The sequence below is a fragment of the Equus quagga genome, chromosome 17 (genome assembly GCF_021613505.1).
Source record: "Equus quagga isolate Etosha38 chromosome 17, UCLA_HA_Equagga_1.0, whole genome shotgun sequence".
NCBI classification, from domain to species: Eukaryota; Metazoa; Chordata; class Mammalia; order Perissodactyla; family Equidae; genus Equus; species Equus quagga.
The window spans coordinates 92,860-113,153 of NC_060283.1; the positions used below are offsets into that span (position 1 = coordinate 92,860).

The 20,294-nt window shown below is 62.4% G+C and overlaps 2 protein-coding genes across 14 annotated transcripts; both read left to right on the forward strand.

Annotated features, from left to right (window-relative positions):
- The first annotated feature begins 1,845 nt into the window (after positions 1 to 1,845).
- Positions 1,846 to 9,673, forward strand: NLRP6 (NLR family pyrin domain containing 6). 2 transcript variants are annotated; one of them, XM_046644264.1, is made up of 8 exons: positions 1,846 to 3,004; positions 3,693 to 3,973; positions 4,228 to 4,266; positions 4,506 to 6,261; positions 7,169 to 7,264; positions 8,427 to 8,597; positions 8,675 to 8,842; positions 9,246 to 9,673. In XM_046644264.1, the coding sequence occupies exons 2-8, from the start codon at positions 3,694 to 3,696 to the stop codon at positions 9,382 to 9,384; spliced, it is 2,649 nt and encodes an 882-aa protein (XP_046500220.1). In that variant the 5' UTR covers positions 1,846 to 3,004; position 3,693; the 3' UTR covers positions 9,385 to 9,673. The 2 variants fall into 2 exon arrangements, with proteins under 2 accessions (XP_046500220.1, XP_046500221.1); XM_046644265.1 differs by having other exon boundaries at positions 1,846 to 3,973; positions 7,172 to 7,264.
- A 1,367-nt stretch (positions 9,674 to 11,040) lies between these two features.
- Positions 11,041 to 19,044, forward strand: PGGHG (protein-glucosylgalactosylhydroxylysine glucosidase). Of its 12 annotated transcripts, none has more exons than XR_006885858.1 (15): positions 11,058 to 11,415; positions 11,611 to 11,763; positions 12,759 to 12,964; positions 13,304 to 13,514; positions 13,590 to 14,025; positions 14,800 to 14,994; positions 15,444 to 15,575; positions 15,802 to 15,913; positions 16,429 to 16,501; positions 16,593 to 16,729; positions 16,842 to 16,975; positions 17,107 to 17,202; positions 17,403 to 17,500; positions 17,656 to 17,785; positions 17,888 to 19,044. XR_006885858.1 is itself a non-coding variant. In XM_046644493.1 (15 exons), exons 1-15 carry the CDS (start codon positions 11,324 to 11,326, stop codon positions 17,941 to 17,943), a joined length of 2,343 nt encoding a protein of 780 aa, XP_046500449.1. In that variant the 5' UTR covers positions 11,100 to 11,323; the 3' UTR covers positions 17,944 to 19,044. The 12 variants fall into 12 exon arrangements, 11 of the variants coding, with proteins under 11 accessions (XP_046500460.1, XP_046500457.1, XP_046500459.1 ...); XM_046644493.1 differs by having other exon boundaries at positions 11,100 to 11,415; positions 17,574 to 17,785; XM_046644494.1 differs by having other exon boundaries at positions 11,104 to 11,415; positions 14,875 to 14,994; positions 17,574 to 17,785.
- Positions 19,045 to 20,294: the final 1,250 nt, after the last annotated feature.

Here is a 20,294-nt window from a genome sequence, read left to right on the forward strand (position 1 = left end):
GGCTCACTTCCTGGCAAGGATTCCTGGGAATGTTGGCTCCTGTTATCGGCAGGTGCTGAGAGTTTATGGGGCATGGAGTCCACTCAAGGAGAGTCTATCTTAGGAGACAGGGTGACCTTGGCATCCCCAAATCACAGGCCTCAGGTCCTTCCCCATGCTGGCTATGGCAGAGCAGAGGCAAAGCCCCTCCTGGACCCCATGTACCCTGACCCCAGTGCTATCTTGCACCTGCACCCCTTGATTCCTTTGACCAAAGGAAAAGAGCATTTTAAGGAAAAGCTTATGGTCAGCAGTGCTAAGTGCTGGGGAGGTGAAGCTGAATCAGAACCAAAGTAAGTTTAGAAATGGGGACATTCTTGGTGACCCCGGAAAACACAGCTTCATAGTGAGGGACCATCACAGAACATGCATGATGGTGATAACTGATGCCCAGAATGTGCTGGCATACACATCACAGCTTCTCTCCTCTCGCCCTCCATGCTGAAGTGCTGTCGCCATGCCATTTTGCAGACAAGGAAATGGGGGCACAGAAGGTTATGTTACTCATCCAAGGTCACCCAGCTACTGGATGGTGGAGCCAGGATTTGATCGCAGACAGTCTGGCTTAAGAGACTGGGCTCTTGACCAGGGCACTTTCTGTCTAAAACAACAATGAAAGGGACACAGTGCAGTTGTAGAGAACTTGCTTTCAAGAATTTATACTCTGAAGAGAGAAAAGTGCATGTGCGTTTAGAAGAAATACAGCAGTAGCCTGTGTGGGATATCTGTCTGTGCCTGGAGGAGCAAATACACATGGGAGCGTCTTGGGATTAGAGTCGGGCTTAGCAAGGGGATCAGTGAGGGGCGCACTGGGGTGTTCTGAAGTGGGGCTGTGGCCGGGGCCCTGCAATGCCCATCAAGCTGTGCAGGGCCAGATTCTGCCCACAGTCGAGCTCTGAAACCTCTGCATTTGAGTCTGGGCTGTTGTTTCACCTTGCCAAGTTCCCTCTGCAGAATCCCAGCACGTCAGAGGAGCTAAGTCAGGGCCAGAGAGTCAGGGGAGCAGGGACTCCACACAGAGCTCACAGCAGTGCCCCCTCAGGCAGCTGGGGACAGACTCTGCTCAGGGCTTGTCCCCAGGACCCAGACCCCAAGGAGACCATGACCACTTCTCTCTTTTGCTGGATGCTACCCACTCCGTGGTCTGGAGTGAGGGTCTCATCCCTGTTCTGGGCCTGGCCAGTCACACAGGGCAGATGTGCTGCCCTGCCCCTCAGGGCTCAGTGAGTACCAGCAAGATGTGTTCGTGTTCACACAAGTCCTTTAAAAAGCAATAAGTTCCCCCTCCCCCAAGGAAGCGTGCTGGCTCTCCCCTCACCTCCTGTCCTGTGCCCAGGAGGCTGCCTGTGTGGAGGGCGGTCGGGTTAGGAGGGCAGGGCCCCAGCCAGTGTTCAGGGAGCAGGAGCGGGCAAGGGGCTACCATGGGGTAATGTCGGTGTGATCAAACAACCGCCTCGTGGACAACCTGAGCCCTCCACAGGGAGAGGCGGAGTCCATTTGTCTCAAATAGAAAAAAACCATAGGGAGGAATGAGCACCTCTGTGGCCTCTTTCTCCTCAGAGGTAGCGGAATAGAGGCTCCCAGGACCCAGGTTCTCTCCCCAAGGCAGCTCTCAAGGCTCCTGGCAGAAGAGGTGACTCAGGGCCTAACGGCGATGGAGCCAGAAAGGCAGTGACAGCTCCCAAGCACCTGTTCTTGTGGACACACTCTCAGAAACACACCTTCACACAGCTTCTCTCAGAGAAACTGGGCTCGTGTCCTGGGGCTGCCAGTAACAAGTTATCACAAATTCAGTGGCTTAAAGCAACACACATCAATTCTCTTACCGTTCTGGGGGTCAGAAGCCCACAATCAGTGTCACTGAGCCAAGGTCCAGGTGCTGGCTCAGCCGTACTCCCTCTGGGGGCTCTAGGAGAGGGTCCTTCCTGCCGCCTCCAGCCTCCAGGGCTGCATCCTTGTGCTCCTTGGCTCGAGGCCCCTTCCTCCACCTTCAAAGCCAGCAGCCTAGTGTCTTGCTTCAGGGTCATGTTGCCAAATCTCCCTCTGCCTTCATCTGATGACACTCATGATGACATTTAGGGCCCACCTGGATGATCCAGGATCATCTCCCCATCTCAAGATCCTGGATTTGGTCACACTGGCAAAGTCCCTTTTGGCACATGAGGGCACATTCAGAGGTCCCAGGGGTTGGGACCAGTGCCTTTGGGGACTATTGTTTACCTACCGCAAACACAGTATTGACATGGTCACAGACAGACACAGACACACCCACGCACAGGCAGACACTGTCAGCAGAACCCACGTTCATGGTCTTGCGTGGTCCCACATCAGTCACACACACTCCTCACATCCAGACCTCTTCCCATCAGCCTGCTGGAGCCAGGTGTGGGGAGCTACAGAGCTCTTCCAGTCTCACTGTCTCCCGGCCCCCTGGGGTCAGCCTTCTTTGCCCTATAACGGCAACACTGTGCAAATCCTTCCTTTGCTCTCAGCACTCCCTGCACCTAGGAAGCCATTCCTCACCACTGCCTTCAGGATTTAGCCTATCTCGAGAATGTTAAGCTGAAGACCTCGCTCTGAGCCAGCTGCCTTCTCCATGCAGCCTGCCTTACTCTGCACAGTTCCCTGCTCGCAGCCGTGCCTAGCTGCCACACCCCACGGGTTTTCAGAGAACATTAATAAAGGGGTAGTCGGAAATCAAAGGTCACCAAGCAGAGCTCTTAAAAGGTGACTGTACATGTGCCACTGCGCCCGAGCTTGGGAGCTTGGTGACCGTTGGACAGACTTTGCAGTGCTGGCTGAGCTAGAGACCCCAGGCCCAGCACATGGACGGAGTTTGACAGCCCCCCAGGGCTTGGCTCCAGTCAGCCTAGGGAAGGACCGGGTTTCTGATTCCCACCTCTGCCCCTGAGTGCTAGAGCTCAGGGCCAGACTCCAGGAACAAGCCAGAGGCCTCCTGCTGCAGGTGAGTGTGGCTCTTAGAGTGGTCACTTGGGCATTGCCTGGTCTCAGCCCTGCAGCCTCCACCAGCTGACCCCTGGGCTTCACACCTTTCTCTACATCCTTTCCCCTCTGCCCCCCAGGCTCAGGATCTAGGGCATCCATCCCCACTGAGGGCCCCCAGGCTCAGGAGCTATGGCGTCCATCTCCACGAGGGTGCTCCTGGGATCTCTTCCCCACCAGGGCTCAAACATAGCCCCTGGGACAAGGCCCCCAGGCTGGGCCCCACCAAGGGTGCAGTGAGCATTCCGGAACACAGCCCAGGGCAGGTGGGGAGTCCGCCTCCAGCTGAGGCCAGCTCTGCTCCAGGCTCCCAGGGGAGAGACAGAAAGGGAAAGCACAGGCCCTGGCAGACACTTCATCTGGGGTCGGGCCTGGCCGGGCGTATGGAAGGAAGGAGCAGGAAGGCCCTGTAGGCCTGGGTCTGAGGCCAGTGCCCGCCCTGCGGTGACCCCACTTCACCACCAAGCTGCGACCTGGTCAGAGGCAAAGCCCCCAGACCAGGGTCCTGGGAGGGAGGACTCCCCTCCCGGCAGAGCGCTGCCGAGCGTTGGCCCGGAGGCACCTGGGGGGCTGCGGAGTGGCGGGCTGCGGTCACAGGAGGGAGGACGGCGAGAGGGGAAGACATATTGACCCAGCCGCCCCCGCCCCAGCATGGAGGCCCGCGCCGCTGCCGCCCGAGAGCTGCTCCTGGCGGCGCTCGAGGACCTGAGCCAGGAGCAGCTGAAGCGCTTCCGCCACAAGCTGCGCGACGCGCAGCTGGACGGCCGCAGCATCCCGCGGGGGCGGCTGGAGGGCGCGGACGCCGTGGACCTCGCCGAGCAGCTGACCGAGTTCTACGGGCCGGAGCCTGCGCTGGACGTGGCCCGCAAGACCCTGAAGAGGGCGGACGTGCGCGACGTGGCAGCGAGGCTCAAGGAGCAGCGGCTGCAGCGTGAGCGTGGGGTGGGGGTCGCCGGGGTCCCTGTCCCTCATGAGTTCCCGCCTGGACAGAGTCCCGGCCACAGGCCGCCCCCCTTCCCGCTCCCCCGGAAGAGCTCCGGCGCGCCCCGGCCCGGGCTGCTTCATCCGCAAATTCGCGGGCCCCGGGGCTCGGGTCTTGGGTTCTGTGGAGGGTGGCCCCGACCCCCGACTGCGGCCCCGGCCCCTGCTCATTCGGCGGGGCCTCACCGAAGGTCTCCCTTCCAGGGCTCGGCCCCAGCTCCTCGGCGCTGCTCTCCGTGTCTGGTAGGTCCCTCCCGGTGGGAGGCGCTGGCCCCAGGCTTGGAGCACGAGTGTCCTCGACGCCACTCGGAGGTTCCCGACAGCTGGTCCCAGGGAGAAGCGGGCGTGGGAAGGCCACCGGGGGGCGAGGGAAACTGAGGTCTGAGCCAGGCAGGGAGGGCACTGGGTCCCTGAGGGTCGGCTGACACAGCCTACCCGGTCCCCGTCCCTCCGTCTCCCCCCCCCCACCCCCCCGTCCCTAGAGTACAAGAAGAAATACCGAGAGCACGTGCTGCTCCAGCACGCCAAGATAAAGGAGAGGAACGCCCGCTCCGTGAAGATCAACAAGCGCTTCACCAAGCTCCTCATCGCGCCCGAGAGCGCCGCCCCGGAGCCCGAGGCGCTGGGGCCCGTGGAGGAGCCGGAGCCGGAGCGCGCTCGGCGCTCGGACACCCACACCTTCAACCGCCTGTTCGGCCGCGACGAGGAGGGCCAGCGGCCGCTGACCGTGGTGCTGCAGGGCCCGGCGGGCATCGGCAAGACCATGGCGGCCAAGAAAATCCTGTACGACTGGGCGGCGGGCAAGCTGTACCACGGCAAGGTGGACTTCGCCTTCTTCATGCCTTGCCGCGAGCTGCTGGAGCGATCGGGCACCTGCAGCCTGGCCGACCTGATCCTAGACCAGTGCCCGGACCGCAGCGCGCCCGTGCGGCAGATGCTGGCGCAGTCCGAGCGGCTGCTCTTTATCCTGGACGGCGCGGATGAACTGCCGGCGCCGGGGCCCGCCGAGGCCGCGCCCTGTACGGACCCCTTCGAGGCCGCAGGCAGCGCGCGGGTGCTGGGCGGCCTGCTGAGCAAGGCGCTGTTGCCCGGTGCCCGCCTGCTGGTGACCACGCGCGCCGCTGCCCCGGGGAGACTGCAGGGCCGCCTGCGCTCGCCGCAGTGCGCCGAGGTGCGCGGCTTCTCCGACAAGGACAAGAAGAAGTACTTCTACAAGTTCTTCCAGGACGAGTGGAGAGCGGAGCGCGCCTACCGCTTCGTGAAGGAGAATGAGACGCTGTTCGCGCTGTGCTTCGTGCCCTTCGTATGCTGGATCGTGTGCACCGTTGTGCGCCAGCAGCTCGAGCTCGGCCAGGACCTGTCGCGTACCTCCAAGACCACCACGTCTGTGTACCTGCTTTTCATCACCAGCGTCCTGAGCTCGGCGCCCGCCGCCGCCGGGCCCCGGGTGCAGGGCGAGCTGCGCAAGCTGTGCCGCCTGGCCCGCGAAGGCGTCCTCGGGCGCAGGGCTCAGTTCGCCGAGAGGGACCTGGAACGACTGGAGCTTCGCGGCTCCACAGTCCAGACGCTGTTTCTCAACAAGAAAGAGCTGTCAGGCGTGCTGGAGGCCGAGGTTACCTACCAGTTCATTGACCAGAGCTTCCAGGAATTCTTCGCCGCGCTGTCCTACCTGCTGGAGGACGAGGAGGCTCCCGGGGCGCCGGCTGGCGGCGTAGGGGCGCTTCTGCGCGAGGACGCCGAACTGCGCTGCCACCTCGCGCTCACCACGCGCTTCCTCTTTGGACTACTGAGCGCAGAGCGGATGCGCGACATCGAGCGCTATTTCGGCTGCGTAGTTTCAGAGCGCGTGAAGCAGGATGTCCTGAGGTGGGTGCAAGACCTGGGCCAGGGCCGTCCCACGGCGGCGCCAGAGGGGTCAGAGAAGCCCGAAGCGCTGGAGGGCACTGAGGAACCGGAGGAGGAGGAGGGCGAGGAGCTCAACCACTCGCTGGAGCTGCTGTACTGCCTGTACGAGACGCAGGAGGACGCCTTTGTGCGCCAGGCCCTGCGCGGCCTCCCTGAGCTGGTGCTGGAGCGAGTGTGCTTCAGCCGCATGGACCTGGCCGTCCTGAGCTACTGCGTCCGCTGCTGCCCGGCCGGGCAGGCCCTGCGGCTGGTTAGCTGCAGACTGGCCACTGCACAGGAGAAGAAGAAGAAGAGCCTGATGAAGCGGCTGCAGGGCAGCCTGGGCGGCGGCTCGTAAGTCTCCAGGGCAGGGCCGCCCTCTTCCTCAGGCTGCTGTGTGGGGCATGTGTGCCAGCGCACACCAGTGCACCCAGTGTCCATCTGGGCAGGGGAGTGTGTCCAGACCTGAGGCCTGCTCCCCCAGACAAGAGGCAGGACTTCAGAGCTGGGTTTGCCCACCTCTCACAAGGCAGCCTCAGAGCATCCAACCTCTTCCCCCAGGGTGTTCTCCCCATGCCCACCCCCAGCCATCCACATCCAAGACAAACCCCCCAGGCAGGCACGCGCCCGGGGCCCCGGGCCCCCCCCCCCCCCCCCATTATGCGTTCTCATAATACATTCTGGAATACACCCTGCGAGCTGTGCCCTGGCCCTGTGCTATCCCCTCCCCCCAGGCTGTTTGCTGCCTATCCTCAAAGCCTCCCCAGGTTCCCCCAGCTGGCCTGGAACACTTTGGCCCCAGAAGGCCCCCATGGACCCAGTATGCGATAACATCTGTCTGTGCCTGACTCCTCCACCAGCCCCTCAGCCCCCCCAGGGCAAGGCTTGTGCCGTGTTTCTGTGCACTTAGCTCCAACCTGGTGCCTGACTGGGTGCTCAGCATCTGTTGAGAGAGTGAATGTCAGGATGTTGACGGGGTGGGGCTGAGGACGCCCTTGCAGCTGCAAGGACAGACCCACATCTGGAACGCAGGTGACCTGCCCTACTGGACTCATGTAGATTGCTTCAACAGGGAGGCGCAAGGGGCCACAGACAAGTGGTTTCACTCTGGGTTTGGGGTGAAGGGGGTGAAGGGGTCCTGGCTCAGCTTGGGGTGGGGGCAGAGGCAGCTCTGACACCTCAGGACCACAGGAAGAAGTCCTTTTTAGGAGGGAGGGACTGGAAGGGGGCTGAGTGGACTTCACTTTTCTCTCTCCCCTAGCAGTTCTCAAGCCACCAAGACAAAACCCCAGGCCTCCCCTCTGCATCCACTCTGCGAGGCCATGATGGACCCACACTGTGGTCTGCACAGGCTGACGTGAGTGACCATGCCCCAAACGCCCCCCCCCCCATCCCCACCCCGGGAAGGGATGCAGAGCAAGACCCCTTGGCAGAGGCAGAAGGGTGGCCCTGTCTGGGGATGGCTGGGGGACAGCTGAGAGTCTGTGGTCTCTGGAGGCCCGTGCTGGGGTTGACAGGCTCTGCCCACGCAGAGCAGGGGAAGAGGAGCCGGGAGCAGGAGACCCGTCACCAGCTCAGGTGTAGTTAGCAAGGAGGGTTTGGCCCCAGTTTGGGTGGAAATCGAGGTGCAGCTAAGCCTTCTAGGGGACGAATAAAGAAGACCAGAATGTATTTTCCTTCCAGAAGAAGGCTGCTAGGTGCTGTTGGAAACTGCTGGGGGTCCCTCCAGATGCTTAGAAGCAATGGAGGAAGGTGTTGGGGGCACAGGCCCTGAGGCCGGGTTGCCTGTCTCTGTGCCCTTGTGCAGTCAGGCCGTCTGAGCCACTGCTTCCTCCCCTGTAAACGGAGCCAGTAGATTCGACTCAGAGGGTGGGTGTGAGAATTAATGAGGCAACGCAGGTACAATACTTAGTACATAGTGACTCTCTGATTATCAGCGACTAAGCAGAAAGTAAGAAAAATTATAGGAACTAGTACTGATGGGTGAAATGGGGACGGACATATTCATATGTCAATGGTGATGTGATAATGTAACTTGATACGGGAGGCGTTTCCAGCCACCTGGAGATAATCGTAGGGAGCCAGAAAGGCAGTCACGTTTGGCCCATCAATTCTACCGCCAAACTAAATGCAAGATGTTCCTTGCAGTGTTATTTATGATGACAAGAAAAGGAGAAGCTACACAGCCACCCAGTATTAGGGACCAGCCCCCTAAGTAAGCAATGACCCTCCCAACAGGATGCACGACTGTGTGCAGTCAAACATGCTGAGAGTAGAGTCTGCGTGGGCGCGTCACAAAGCTGTAGGGAACAGTGTCCTGAGGGAAAGTGGTTGTGGCCCCGCGGGTGCACACATGGTCATGGCTCCCCAGGGACACATGCGCTGACAAAGGGCAGGGGACGTTCTGGAGCTAACACATCTCCGGAACCTCAGCCCCCGGGCACGGGCAGCATGCGCAGCTGGGGTGCGGCAAGGTGGCCAGGGGCCTGCAGACAGACCCATGTGCTTCTTGACCACAGGCTGTTCCGCTGCAAGCTCACTGATGCGGTCTGCCGAGACCTCTCCCAGGCCCTGAGGGAGGCCCCCGCCCTGGCTGAGCTGGGGCTCCTCCACAATGGGCTCAGCGAGGCAGGCCTGCGTGTGCTGAGCGAGGGCCTGGCCTGGCCCCAGTGCCGGGTACAGACGCTCAGGTGAGGCCCCGCCTGGGAGGGACTGAGGGAGGCAGCAGGGCCCCCATAGCAGCTGCTGAGGTCACGCCGCCCCCCAGGGTGCAGCAACCCAGCCTCCAGGAAGAGCTCCAGTACCTGGTGGGCCTGCTCTGGCAGAGCCTGACACTGACCACCCTGGACCTCAGCGGCTGCCAGCTGCCGGAATCCATGGTGACTTACCTGTGTGCAGTCCTGCAGCAGCCCAGATGCCATCTGCAGACCCTCAGGTGGAGGCAGCGGCGGGAGGGGTGTGGGCACACAGCCTCTCAACCCCGGGTGGGGTGGGTGCCTGGGGGCTTGCCATGGACCTTGCAGAGGAGCACCTCTGGAGTAGCAGGGCCCTCTCGAGTAACGGCACCCAAACCCAGCCCCTGAAGACCCACCCTCCAAAGCCCCAGCCCAGCCCTTGGTCTCGACTGCTCTGCAGGACCAAAGGTCCATCTGTTGTCAGTGCCCACGGCGACAGTCTGGGCCAGTGAGCCCAACTCCCTCTTACTCTCCCTGACTGGCCACCTTCTGTCTCTGTGTGCCCCATCACTGCCCCCATCGCTCCCCTGTCACTGTGTCCCCCCAGCCCTGGCCTCCTCCTCCCCAACCAACGCCCCTTCTGTCCTGTGCACGTGGCTGCAGTCTGACCTCCATGGAGCTGAGTGAGCAGTCACTGCAGGAGCTGCGGGCTGTGAAGACAGCAAAGCCAGGTCTGCTCATCACACACCCAGCACTGGACAGCCACCTCGAGCCTCCCGAGGGATTCAGCAGTGCCCTCTGAGGCCCTGACGGCCAGAGCAGGGCAGGGGTGCTCTAGTCAGCCCTGTGGCCCTCCCCATTCCAAGGGGGTCTGCTCTCAGCTGCTCTCAGCTCTGGGCAACCCTTTTGAGCCTGGGGGGCCCTGGACAGGCAGGGAGGAGATCCAGACAAACAAGCCCTGGCACATGCCCTTCCCCCAGCACCCGGGGGATAGGTCATGTCTCTGTCCTCTGCACCCAGGGACTCCTCCCCTAATCCCCACAGCGGTTCCACCCACCTTCCTCTCTTGGGACCCTCCAGCCATCCTCCATGCAGACGCCCCCCCCCCCCCCCCCACCACCGCGAACAAGGATGATGCTAAGAGAACTGAGTAGCTGGGCACCTGCTATATGTTGGTGACCCCCTCACTGATTCCATCCCCATCTGTGGGATGGGCCCCCACAGCCCTACACTCTGCCCGTGGCCACAGGAGATCAAGCAGGGGCTGACCGTTGACCACAGGTAGGCAGGTCACTGTCCCTCCCCAGGAATTTGGGCCTTGGCTGTCGGAGTGAAGCCATCCCTGAGGCTGTGTGGTCCAAGCCCAGAGTTGTCCACTCCCTGTCTAAGGTCTGCAGAGACTGAGACCAGGGGAGGGCGGAGATGGAGCCGTAGCTCACGGTTCTGGCTGGGAGCTGTGATGGCACAGATGTGGGCAGCCGCCCCATGCACTGATAATAAATTCTGCTTTGGATTCTCTTCTGTTGGTTTCTGTTGCACTTGGCCAGGGGTCCTAACAGGTGCTCACAGTCTTTCCTTCAGTCCCCAACGCACCTGTCGTCCCACTTCACAGAACGGGAATCTGAGGCTCAGGGGAACAGCCTGACGCAGGAAGGAAGCTCTGAAGCGCAGAGCCGCGGTGGACAGCCCCCAAATCCTCACATGTTCACTGCTGGGCCCGGCCAGCTCCTGAGACCCCAGTCCAAGTAGGATGGAACCTGGGAATCAGCCCTTTCACTTCCCAGGGGAAATTCCCTTCCAGAATCCAATTTCAAATCCAGTCATTCACCCCACAAACAGACAAAATTCCTGCCCTCTTGGAGCTGGCATTTGAGGCAGGAGGACAGACAGTAAGCATGTGCAGAGAGGGCCAGCAGAGCTGTGCGGGAGAGTGAAGGGGACCCAGGGGCGGGAGAGAACGGAGCCCAGGGCTTCCTGTTATGTTGACGGTGTCTGGGAAATTTGAGCACAGAGCATTGAAAATGGGAGCAAGTGAGGGATCAAGCCCCGAGGACATCTAGGGAAAACCTCCCAGGCAATGGTCCAGCAGGGCGAGGGTGTGTAGGGGTCTCAGTCAGCTGGGCTGCTATAACAAAACTCCTCAGACGGGGGTTACCAACAGCAGACCTTTATTCGCATGGTCCTGGAGGCTGGGAGCCCAAGGTCAAGGTGCAGGGTCTGGCTGCAGAGGGCTGTCCTCTCACTGGGCCGTCCTGGGAGAGAGCAAGCCCTGTGGTCTCTTCTTATAAGGGCGCTAATTCCCATCTTGACAGCTCTTTACCTAATTACCTCCCAAAGGCCCACCTCCAACTACCATCACATTGGAGATTAAATTTCAACGGATGGATTTTGGGGGTCCATAACAGGGAGCATGCTCCAGCGCTGCAGAAGCAGCAAGGAAGTGGGGGCTGCAGTGGAGAGGGGGCGGGGCTGCATGCCAGCCGGCCTGGGCTGGGGTGAGGTGGGTGCCACTACGGGCTTCTGAGCACGGCGGGAACAACCGCGGAAGTGGGCCGTGGCTGCAGGCTAACAAGGCCTGCAGAGGGCAGAGCAGGAGCAGGGAGCATGCACTTCGCCGCACGGGCTTGGTCTCAGAGGTCACAGCGGGACAGTGAGAGCTGGCGTGCCCTGGAAGGTGGGGCCAACAGGACTCACGGATCCATGTGGGTGTTGGGTTGGGGGGCGGTCTGAGCAGCTGGAGGATGCAGTCGCCGTCGCCTGTGCTGGGGAGGTTGCAGGAAGTGCTGGTTCCAGGGGACATGTTGAACTTAAGAGTTTCTGGCTGGACTAAGAGGTCAGAGCACAGACATTTGGTTCAGACTAGGGCGCCAGCGACAAGGACCAGACAGGCCCGGGGCCGAGCCCAGAGCGTCCAGGAGGGCAGGCGGGCAGGTGGGGAGATGGAGGGGAGGCCAGAAGAGGCTGGGGTCGGAACAAAGGGAAAGAGGCGTCTCCAGGAGGTGGACAGCCAGCGCCATCTCTCCTAAAGAGGGGCACTGGAGCTCACAGAGAGGGAGGAGCCGAGACAGGAGGGGGCCCCGGACCCCTCAGATCCACCCTTGAACTTCTTCGTGGTCAAAATCGGCGCTGAGCTCCTCACTGCAGGTCCTTGCGAGTCCGATTGGTGCAGCAGACGCACCAGGTCCGCAGACGAACCCACGCAGCCTCGCGGGTGAGGCGGTGGGGGCTTGCAGCCTGTCCCACCGGCCGGTGACCCCGCCTCCGGCCTGAGAGGCTTCTGGCCCAGCTCCCCCGCCCCGCCCTGGGGGTGGGGAGTCCAGTTGGCCCGCCCTAGAGGTGGGGGAGTCCAGTTACCCCGCCCCGGAGGTGGGAGGGTCCAGTTGGCCCGCCCCGGGGGTGGCGGTCCAGTTGCCCCGCCTGTCCTGCTGGTCCCGCCCTGCGCCGCCGGGGTTGGGGGCGGTGGGGACGGCGAGGCATTCCGGCGACAAGGCACCACAGGCTACTTACCCCCTCCGGCCCTGGACGGGCAGCGCCGCCCCGGCTGGAGCCAAGGGACACGGCAGGGTCGCGGTGAGCCCCAGAGACGCGGCCGGCGGCCCGCGCCCCACAGCCTGCCCCCGGAGCCCGGCTCCTCCCCCGGCCAGCGGGACTCTGGCCTCCACAGCCCCCGCCCCAAGCGCGCTTGTGCACACCCCACCCGCACCCCCAACCCGGCCCTTGACCTTGAGGACGAACCTCCTCTGGGCTGAGGCCTCCTCACTTCCCACCAACAGGCTGGGGTTCGTGGGGGTGAGGTTGGTGGGGGTGTGGGCGGTGGGGGGGGGGGAGCCGAAAGGTTAGGATTGAGGTCCTAGGGCTGGAGTTGGGGCCTCCGTTGGGTCCCGGGAGATCAGTGTTAGGGGGTCCAGCATCTCTGAGGGTGGAGGTGTTTCCTGAGGTGGCTTGAAAGTGGGGGCTCTGGAAAATCGGGACTGCCTAGGTGGGTCCACACTCCCACCATCTGTGGGGGGCTTCAGCCAAGTTCCAAGGGGGCTCTGAGGGCTTAGAGACAGGGAGGCCTAGCCAATTGTGGGGGCCCCTGACCACTCCCTTTTCTAGGCTACTGTGCTGAGCAAGCCTCTCCATGGAGGATGCTGGCGAGGACCCCACCGTATTCACTGCCCATTCTCTGCCCAGTGACCCCCGGCTCTTGGCCACTGTGACCAATGCATACCTGGGCACACGTGTGTATCATGATGTACTCCACGTGAGTGGCGTGTACAATGGGGCTGGGGTAGACACGCACCGGGCCATTCTCCCCAGTCCCCTCAACGTCCGGCTGGAGGCCCCTGCAGGGGCAGGAGAGCAGCTGACCACGACCTTTGTCCTGGACACTAACACAGGTAGCCAACGTCTATCCTTGCCCCTAAGCCACTGTTCCAGGTGAGGGGGGACCACAGCAGTCCCATCCCTGCACCTCCTAACTCAGGATGCCCGACTGGCAAAAGAAAGGAGGCCCCGAGAGGTGGCCTTGCAAGGCCTCCAGCCAGGCGGGCCCTGGAGGGGCAGGAGCCTGGGGCTTCCTGTGTAGCCGTACCTGAGACAGGGCACTGGGGGCACTGAGGGGAGAGGCAGCTCCTCTCTCAGCCCAGAAAGGCCAGCAGCTTTGTAATGGTCCTCAACCCTAAGAGGGGGATGCGGGATGTGGATGACCTGTCTTCCCCTCTGCCCCCCCATGCCAGGCTCCTTCCTGCACACCCTGGAGGGCCCCAGCTTCCGGGCCTCCCAGCGCATCTATGCCCACCGCACGCTGCCTCACGTCCTGGCCTTCAGCGTGTCCGTCACCCGTGTGGCTGCGGGGAGCTGGCCCATCACGGTAGTGCTGCGGGCAGCCATGTCCCCAGAAAGCCCGGACCTGGACCTGAACCTGGGTCTTGACTTCCAGGGAGCCCGGTGAGGAGGGTCCCGGAGCAGGCTGGGTGACCCAAGGAGGGAGCTCGTTGCTCAGACACGGCTGCCCTCTTGCAGGTACATGTATGGCCACACGCTCACCCCTGAGCAGCCTGGGGGGCTGCTGCAGGAGGTGCACATGCTGTGGACACCAGTGCCCCCGGCGCTGACACTGGGGGAAGGCGAGATGGACAGGACCTGGGAGTTCCTGACTGTGGTGGGCGGCAGCCAGGCTGAGGCCCAGGCCTGCCTCACCGAGGCCCAGCAGCTGCAGGGCAGGGGTGCTCTGTACACCGTTCATGCCCAGGCCTGGGCCCAGCTCTGGGCAGGCTGTGGCCTAGATGTGGTCGGGCCCCTGCCCCTGCGCCAGGCCCTGCGTGGGGCCCTCTACTACCTGCTCAGCACCCTGCCCCAGCCCGGGGCCCCAGGATACGTCTGCCACGGTCTCAGCCCTGGGGGCCTCTCCAACGGGAGCCGTGAGGAATGCTACTGGGGCCACGTCTTCTGGGACCAGGTGTGCAACCGTCCACCCCCAAGAGTGGCACAGGCTGGGCGGCACGTAGGTGTGGAGGCCCCTGTAACGAAGGGCACAGGCACGGCTGCTGCCTCTGCCCTCCCTGCAATGGGGGCTGTGGTTGAAGAAGCACTGGGGCCATGGCAGAAGGGAAGGCGTCTCAGCTGATGGATATGTACAAGTTTGGTGGCAAATAGTGATTCAGGTGTGGGTTCCAGAAGGTGCAAAGGCCCAGAGCTGAGAGAGCACATGGCACCTGGCCAGGGCAAGTACAGTTTAGGGGGTGCTGAGGGAGCCACAGAGACTTTAACTGGGGAGTGACATGGACAGACGTGTGTTCTGGAAAGACCCCTGAGGTTGCTGAATGGCCTATGGGTGGAGGAGGGTGAGGCCTCGGATAGAAGTGGGGGCAGAAAAAACTGGGACGCAGTGACCGCTGGGCGTGGCGGGGTCCAGGGTGCTGCTCCCGAGTCACCAGATGACTCTCAAAGCCCGTCCTGTGGCCCACTGCACAGGTGAGGCCAGAGGGGCTGCGTCCTTCACTCCAAGTCAGGCAGCTAGAGAGCAGCGGAGCAGGCTCCCACCAGGCTGCCTCTGCCCAGATTCTGGCCTGAGCCCCTGGGGATCCTGAGCCTGCTGGGGAGGTGAAGCTCTGGACTGAGGATGAGGCATCTTGCTGGGCAGGTGGGGGAGCCTGAGACAGACCTGGGTGGGCAGCAGAGCAGGAAGCTGGGAGGAGGCAGCCTGAAGTGGTGCTGGCTCTGATGCCCGCAGGGCAGAAGGTGGGCAGGCAGGGAGAGAGGAGGACATGAAAGACCCCAGAACAGGGACCCTTCGGCTGTGTCTCAGGATCTGTGGATGTTCCCGAATATCCTCCTGTTCCACCCAGAGGCCGCCAGGGCCCTCCTGGAGTACCGCATCCGGACGCTGGGTGGGGCCCTGGACAACGCCTGGAACCTGGGCTACGAGGTGAGGGGGACCTGGGCACCCAACCGACAGGGCCCCCGAAGGGCCTGATATCCCCACACCCCTCCTGGGCCTGCACCCCTCACCCCAGGCCCCCTCTCTGGGTGGGGCTGGAACGTCGTGGGTTCTTAAGGGAGCTCAGCAGCATCCCCTTGTCTGCAACCTAGAGGTGGGAGCAACAGTCTGCCTGGGACCCAGCTGGGGTCCCCTCACTGCCCTGCCCCAGGAGTCAGCACACAGTGGAAACTGGGCAGAAGCCACCTGGCCCATGATGGGGACATGCAGTGGGCTGTCAGAGCCAGCAGGCCATGACAAGGGCCCCCAGAACAGATGGCTCCCCCTCCTGTGTCTGCCCTCCCCAGCTGAAGGCTGAGAACATGGGGAAGTGGGTGGGCTACCCCTGACCCCCCCAAGAACAGAGTTGAGTCCACTTCAACCCCCCAACCCCTCAGGGAGCCAAGTTTGCCTGGGAGAGCGCGGGCTCTGGCCTGGAGGTCTGCCCTGAGGACATTTACGGGGCCCAGGAGGTCCACGTCAATGGGGCAGTAGTGTTGGCCTTCCAACTGTATTACCACATCACCCAGGTGAGGTGTCAGTGTGCCTGCCAGGTGTGACCATCCACCCCGGTGTGGCCATGCTCCCCTACCCCGCTGTGACTTCCTGCCTGGGGCCAGTCCTGTGAAGCATCTTGGAGCCAGGCCTTCATTTCTGGGCACTCGGAAGTGTGGGCATTGGCAAGAAATGCAGTGACCCAGTGGGAACTAGCGTCACAGGGGCTGTGGCCTCTGTCCCACCCTCTTCCTCCCCCAGGACCTGCAGCTCTTCCAAGAGGCTGGTGGCTGGGACGTGATCAGTGCTGTGGCTGAGTTTTGGTGTAACCGTGTGGAGTGGAGCCCAGAGGAGGAGAATTACCACCTGAGGGGTGAGGGCATGGGGGGTAGGTGGTCAAAAGGGGGCAAGGAACTGGGGGGAGGGAAGATGGTCATGAGGGTAAGAGAGATGGGCATAGGGGCAGATGCTCATAGAGGAGAGAGTGGTCATGGGCAGAGGGAGGATGTTTATGGGGGAGCAGTGGCCATGGGATGAGGGAGGATGGGCATGGGAGGAGAGAAGGTGTGCACGGGTGAGGGCAAATGTGGGGGAGCAGATGGTCATCCAGAGTGTAGATCATGGGGGGAGGGCCGATGGTCATGGGGGGTGTGGATAATGGGGGGAGGATGAATGGTCATGGGGGGTGGATGATGGGGGGAGGACAGATGGTCATGGGGAGTGGATGATGAGGGGAAGGCTGATGGTAACAAGAAGGGAGCAGGTGGATGCTGCCAGATTCAACCTGTGATTCCTGCCCCAGGTGTTGCCAGCCTCATCCTGGCTGCTGGCATCAGGGGCAGGTCCCTGAGACCCAGACTGAGCACCATCTTGCACTCACTTGCCTAGGAGTCATGCCTCCCGACGAATACCACTCAGGAGTCAACAACTCTGTGTACACCAACGTCCTGGTCCAGAACAGGTCAGACCCAAGGACCCGCCCCACCTCCACCATGCAGGAGGCCAGTCAGGAGCACTGGGCTGCAGCCCTCTCTCCCTACCTGCTCTCCTAGCCTGCGTTTTGCTGCTGCCCTGGCCCAGGACCTGGGTAAGCCAGTCCCCAACCGGTGGCTGGTGGTAGCTGATAAGATCAAGGTGCCCTTTGACCCAGAGCAGAACTTCCACCCTGAGTTTGATGGGTATCAGCTGGGTGAGTGGACTCGAGCTCCTTCATGGCCCTGTCTCCCCGCCCTCAGGACCTGTGTTGCCCCCTCTCCCCACCCTCCCCATTCCTCCCCCACCAGCAGTGCCTGCCCCCCCAGGAGAGGAGGTGAAGCAGGCGGACGTCGTGCTGCTGGGGTACCCCGTCCCCTTCCCCCTGAGCCCTTGTGTTCGCAGGACGAACCTGGAGATTTATGAGGCTGTGACGTCCCCCCAGGGCCCTGCCATGACCTGGGTAAGGAGACTGTGGGGTGTGGGTGGTGGTCCTCATGTGGCCCCAGCCCTGCCCTCTGCCGCACTGGCCTCAGTCTTCCCTCCACACACAGTGGGCCTCCCCTCAGCATGTCCTCTGACCTCTGACCCCAGAGCATGTTTGCCGTGGGCTGGCTGGAGCTGAAGGATGCCAGGCGGGCCCGTGACCTCCTGGAGAGGAGCTTTGCCAACATCACCGAGCCCTTCAAGGTCAGCCTGGCCACCGGAAAGCTGACCATGCCTGCCTCCTGCTGGGCCCCTGGGTGGGAGGAGGCAGAGCCCAGCCTCAGGGCACAGCAGGGTCACCACCCTGGCGATTCCCACCTGACTTTGGGTGCTTCTGGAAGCAGCGATGACGGCTCCGGAGGGCCAGTGTCCGGGGGTCTCGGCACTGACTGCCTGCCCCGCAGGTCTGGACGGAGAATGCAGACGGGTCGGGCGCGGTGAACTTCCTGACGGGCATGGGGGGCTTCCTGCAGGCGGCACTCTTTGGGTTTACGGGGTTCAGGTGAGTGCAGTGGCTGGCAGAGGGTGGTCACCTGCCCCCACCCGCCCTCCTCACAGAACTTCCCCGCCCCCAGGATCACCAGGGCCGGGGTGACTTTCAACCCACTGTGTCCAGCGGGCATCTCTGGAGTGTCCGTCTCTGGCGTCTCCTACCAGGGGAACAAGCTTGACTTCTCCTTCTCCGGGGACTCTGTGACAGTTGAGGTCATGGCCCCCACAGCGCCTGGGGCCTCCCCGCTGGAGGTTGAGCTGTGGCCATCACTGGCTCGGCTCCCCTTGCCCCCAGGTAGGCAACTACCCCCAGACTCGCCCAGGGGTCTGGGACATGTGGCCCCCAGGGTGGTCCCTGGGCGTGTGCCCTCCCCTAGGATGTTCCCTCTCCCTGCAGGAAACCAGGTCTCCTTTCCCTGGTCAGCTGGCCGGATACAGAGGTCACTCTCGTAGGAAGCAGGAGCAGCAGGTTCTGCTCCAAGAGTTTGCTCGGAGAGTGTTTTGAAGACATTAGACTCCAGCCCCAGAGCCCGCAGGACCTTCTCTGGGACACCCTTGGGCCCTCCAGCCCCACCAAGTCGCTCACTCAAAGCTGTCCTGGTGCTGCCCCAGAATGACCAGGGCTGTTGGCTTCAGGGGTGTTCTGGGGTCCTCTCCTCTGGCCACTCCCTCTGCGGGTGCCCCTCTTCAATGCCCTCCTGGCCTGCCGCCCCCCTGCCACCCACCCTCCACCCGGCAGCCAGGCGCACGGGCTCCAGGGAAAGTCTAGATTCTCCAGCCCAAAGTTCATGACTGTCTTCCTCTAGCCTGAGCCCCTCCCAGTCCTTTAAACCCCCTGGTTGGGTGGCTTCCCCACGACCTCCCACACCAGCCACATCTGTGCCTGCCATCCCTCGGTGCCCCTTCCCCAGGACGCTACAGGACAGGGTGGGGAGAAGCCCACAGCTCTGCTGAGAAGGCAGAGGCAGGTGCAGGGCCCGATGTGGAGGCCTTGATGTGGAGGATGGCGGGACCAGGGAGTGGGGAAGGGGACTCCGTCCCTGTGGAATTATTCAGGACTCAGTTGCAACTTCACCACAAAGGGACTTCTGTGTTGCACTGTTGAGCATCAGGCATGGCTGGGTCCAGGTGCTCTTGGGCTATTGTGGGGACTCAGCATCCTCAGTCCTTGGATCCTCTGGCCTCTGGGCCACTTCTGTCAGTTTGGATGGCTCCATCACATGCCTTTCCTCAGCGGGAAGGGAGGGGAGTAGGGTGTGGAGCAAGACCCTGCATCTTCCCTCTGACCAACCAGAAGGACACAGCGAAGTGTGCATGGGTTAAAGGCCACGGGCCTGGGCCCGTGTGTCTTGGGCAGGCTGCCTATGGCTGGAGGCCCTGCCCAGGTCTCCTCCTGGGGCCTCAGCTGGCCCTTCAGTTGGCATGTCAAACTTGGGTCCTGGGGGTGGCCCGAGAGTGAGGTGACATGGCATCTGCTGCCGAGATCTTGGTGAGGGCTGTGCCAGCTGCGCCAAGTCAGCCTGAGGAATTAAAGTTTGCTGCTGGGAAAAGCTCCGTCTGCTCTCAGGAGCTGGTGTGCTCCTTCTTCCCTCCCGTGGAGCAGGCAAACATTCCACTTCCCGCCCTCTACTCCCGCCAACCGCACATCGTTCTCCCTGTTTTGCGAGAAGCAGATGACAGGCAGAGGAACTGTGATGGACAAAGCGGGAGAGAGGAAGGAGGTGGGTGCAGGCAGTGGGGATCCCAGGGCTGTGTTGCTGCAGCAAGCAGCATGGGGGACAGCTTGACCTACGAGGGAATGTGGCCACGTTGCCAACCAGCATGCCTGTCACTGCAGGCTCCCTGAGGGCCTGTGGCCTCGGGGAATGTAGCCAGCATCCTGGTGGGGCTCGCCCAGGCGCCCACAGGCTCTCCCTCAACTCATGGCTGTGGAGGAAAGGCCCAGGCTGGTCTGCGAAAGCCAAGCACGGCAGCTGGGACCTGTCCCTGTGGAGCAGACACTTACTCTTGCAGCCCTGGACCAGACGTGGATGCAGGCCTCAAGATGGGTGGCAGGTGGCCCTGCGCCCACAGGACTGATATAGCCTGGTTCTTGCTGCCTGGCCATGCCACCCGTGAGCAGCCACCTGGATGCATAGCAGGGTGGCCCTCTGAGGGGCGGGGCAAGGTCGCAGTGCATGCCCAGGAGACAGCCTGGGCAGTGAGGGCTGCCCGTGACTTGCCCCCACACCTGACGTGACCACACGCTTGGTCCTCAGCACCGGGGCATGGGACAGACAATCTCCGCTCCCCTCACCAAATGTGGGGATTGGCAGACCATCCCATGCCTGCGGAAATGGACCCAGCCACACACAGGCTCACCCCGCTCCCAGAATGTGCGCCCAGCACGGCTTCATCCCTTCTTGGGCCCAGCCTAGCATTCAGGGTCAGCATGCTGTCTCCATCCTGGTCCAGGCACTGGCACACTGCCCTTGTCCTTTGTCCAGTTGGGCCCAGCACCCGGCTGGCATATGGCCAGGACACCATCTCTGCTGGCACCCTAGGGACAGCTGGGCTGGTGGTTGGCTGTCACAGGAGGGAGTACTCTGGAGGCTTCAAGTACAGCAGCTAGACAGAGGCCCCCATCCTCAGCCCAGGCACAGTGGGCTGGAAAGGGACCCTGGGTGGAGTGCTCCAAATCCTGAGCTGCCCTGTGGTTAAGGCCCTGCAGTTAGCTACCCTATCATTGACCTGGCCACAGCAAGTCCCAGGGCCTCACCCCAGCCACACAGGCTGTGTGCATCTGTTTAGCAACCTACCCCCCC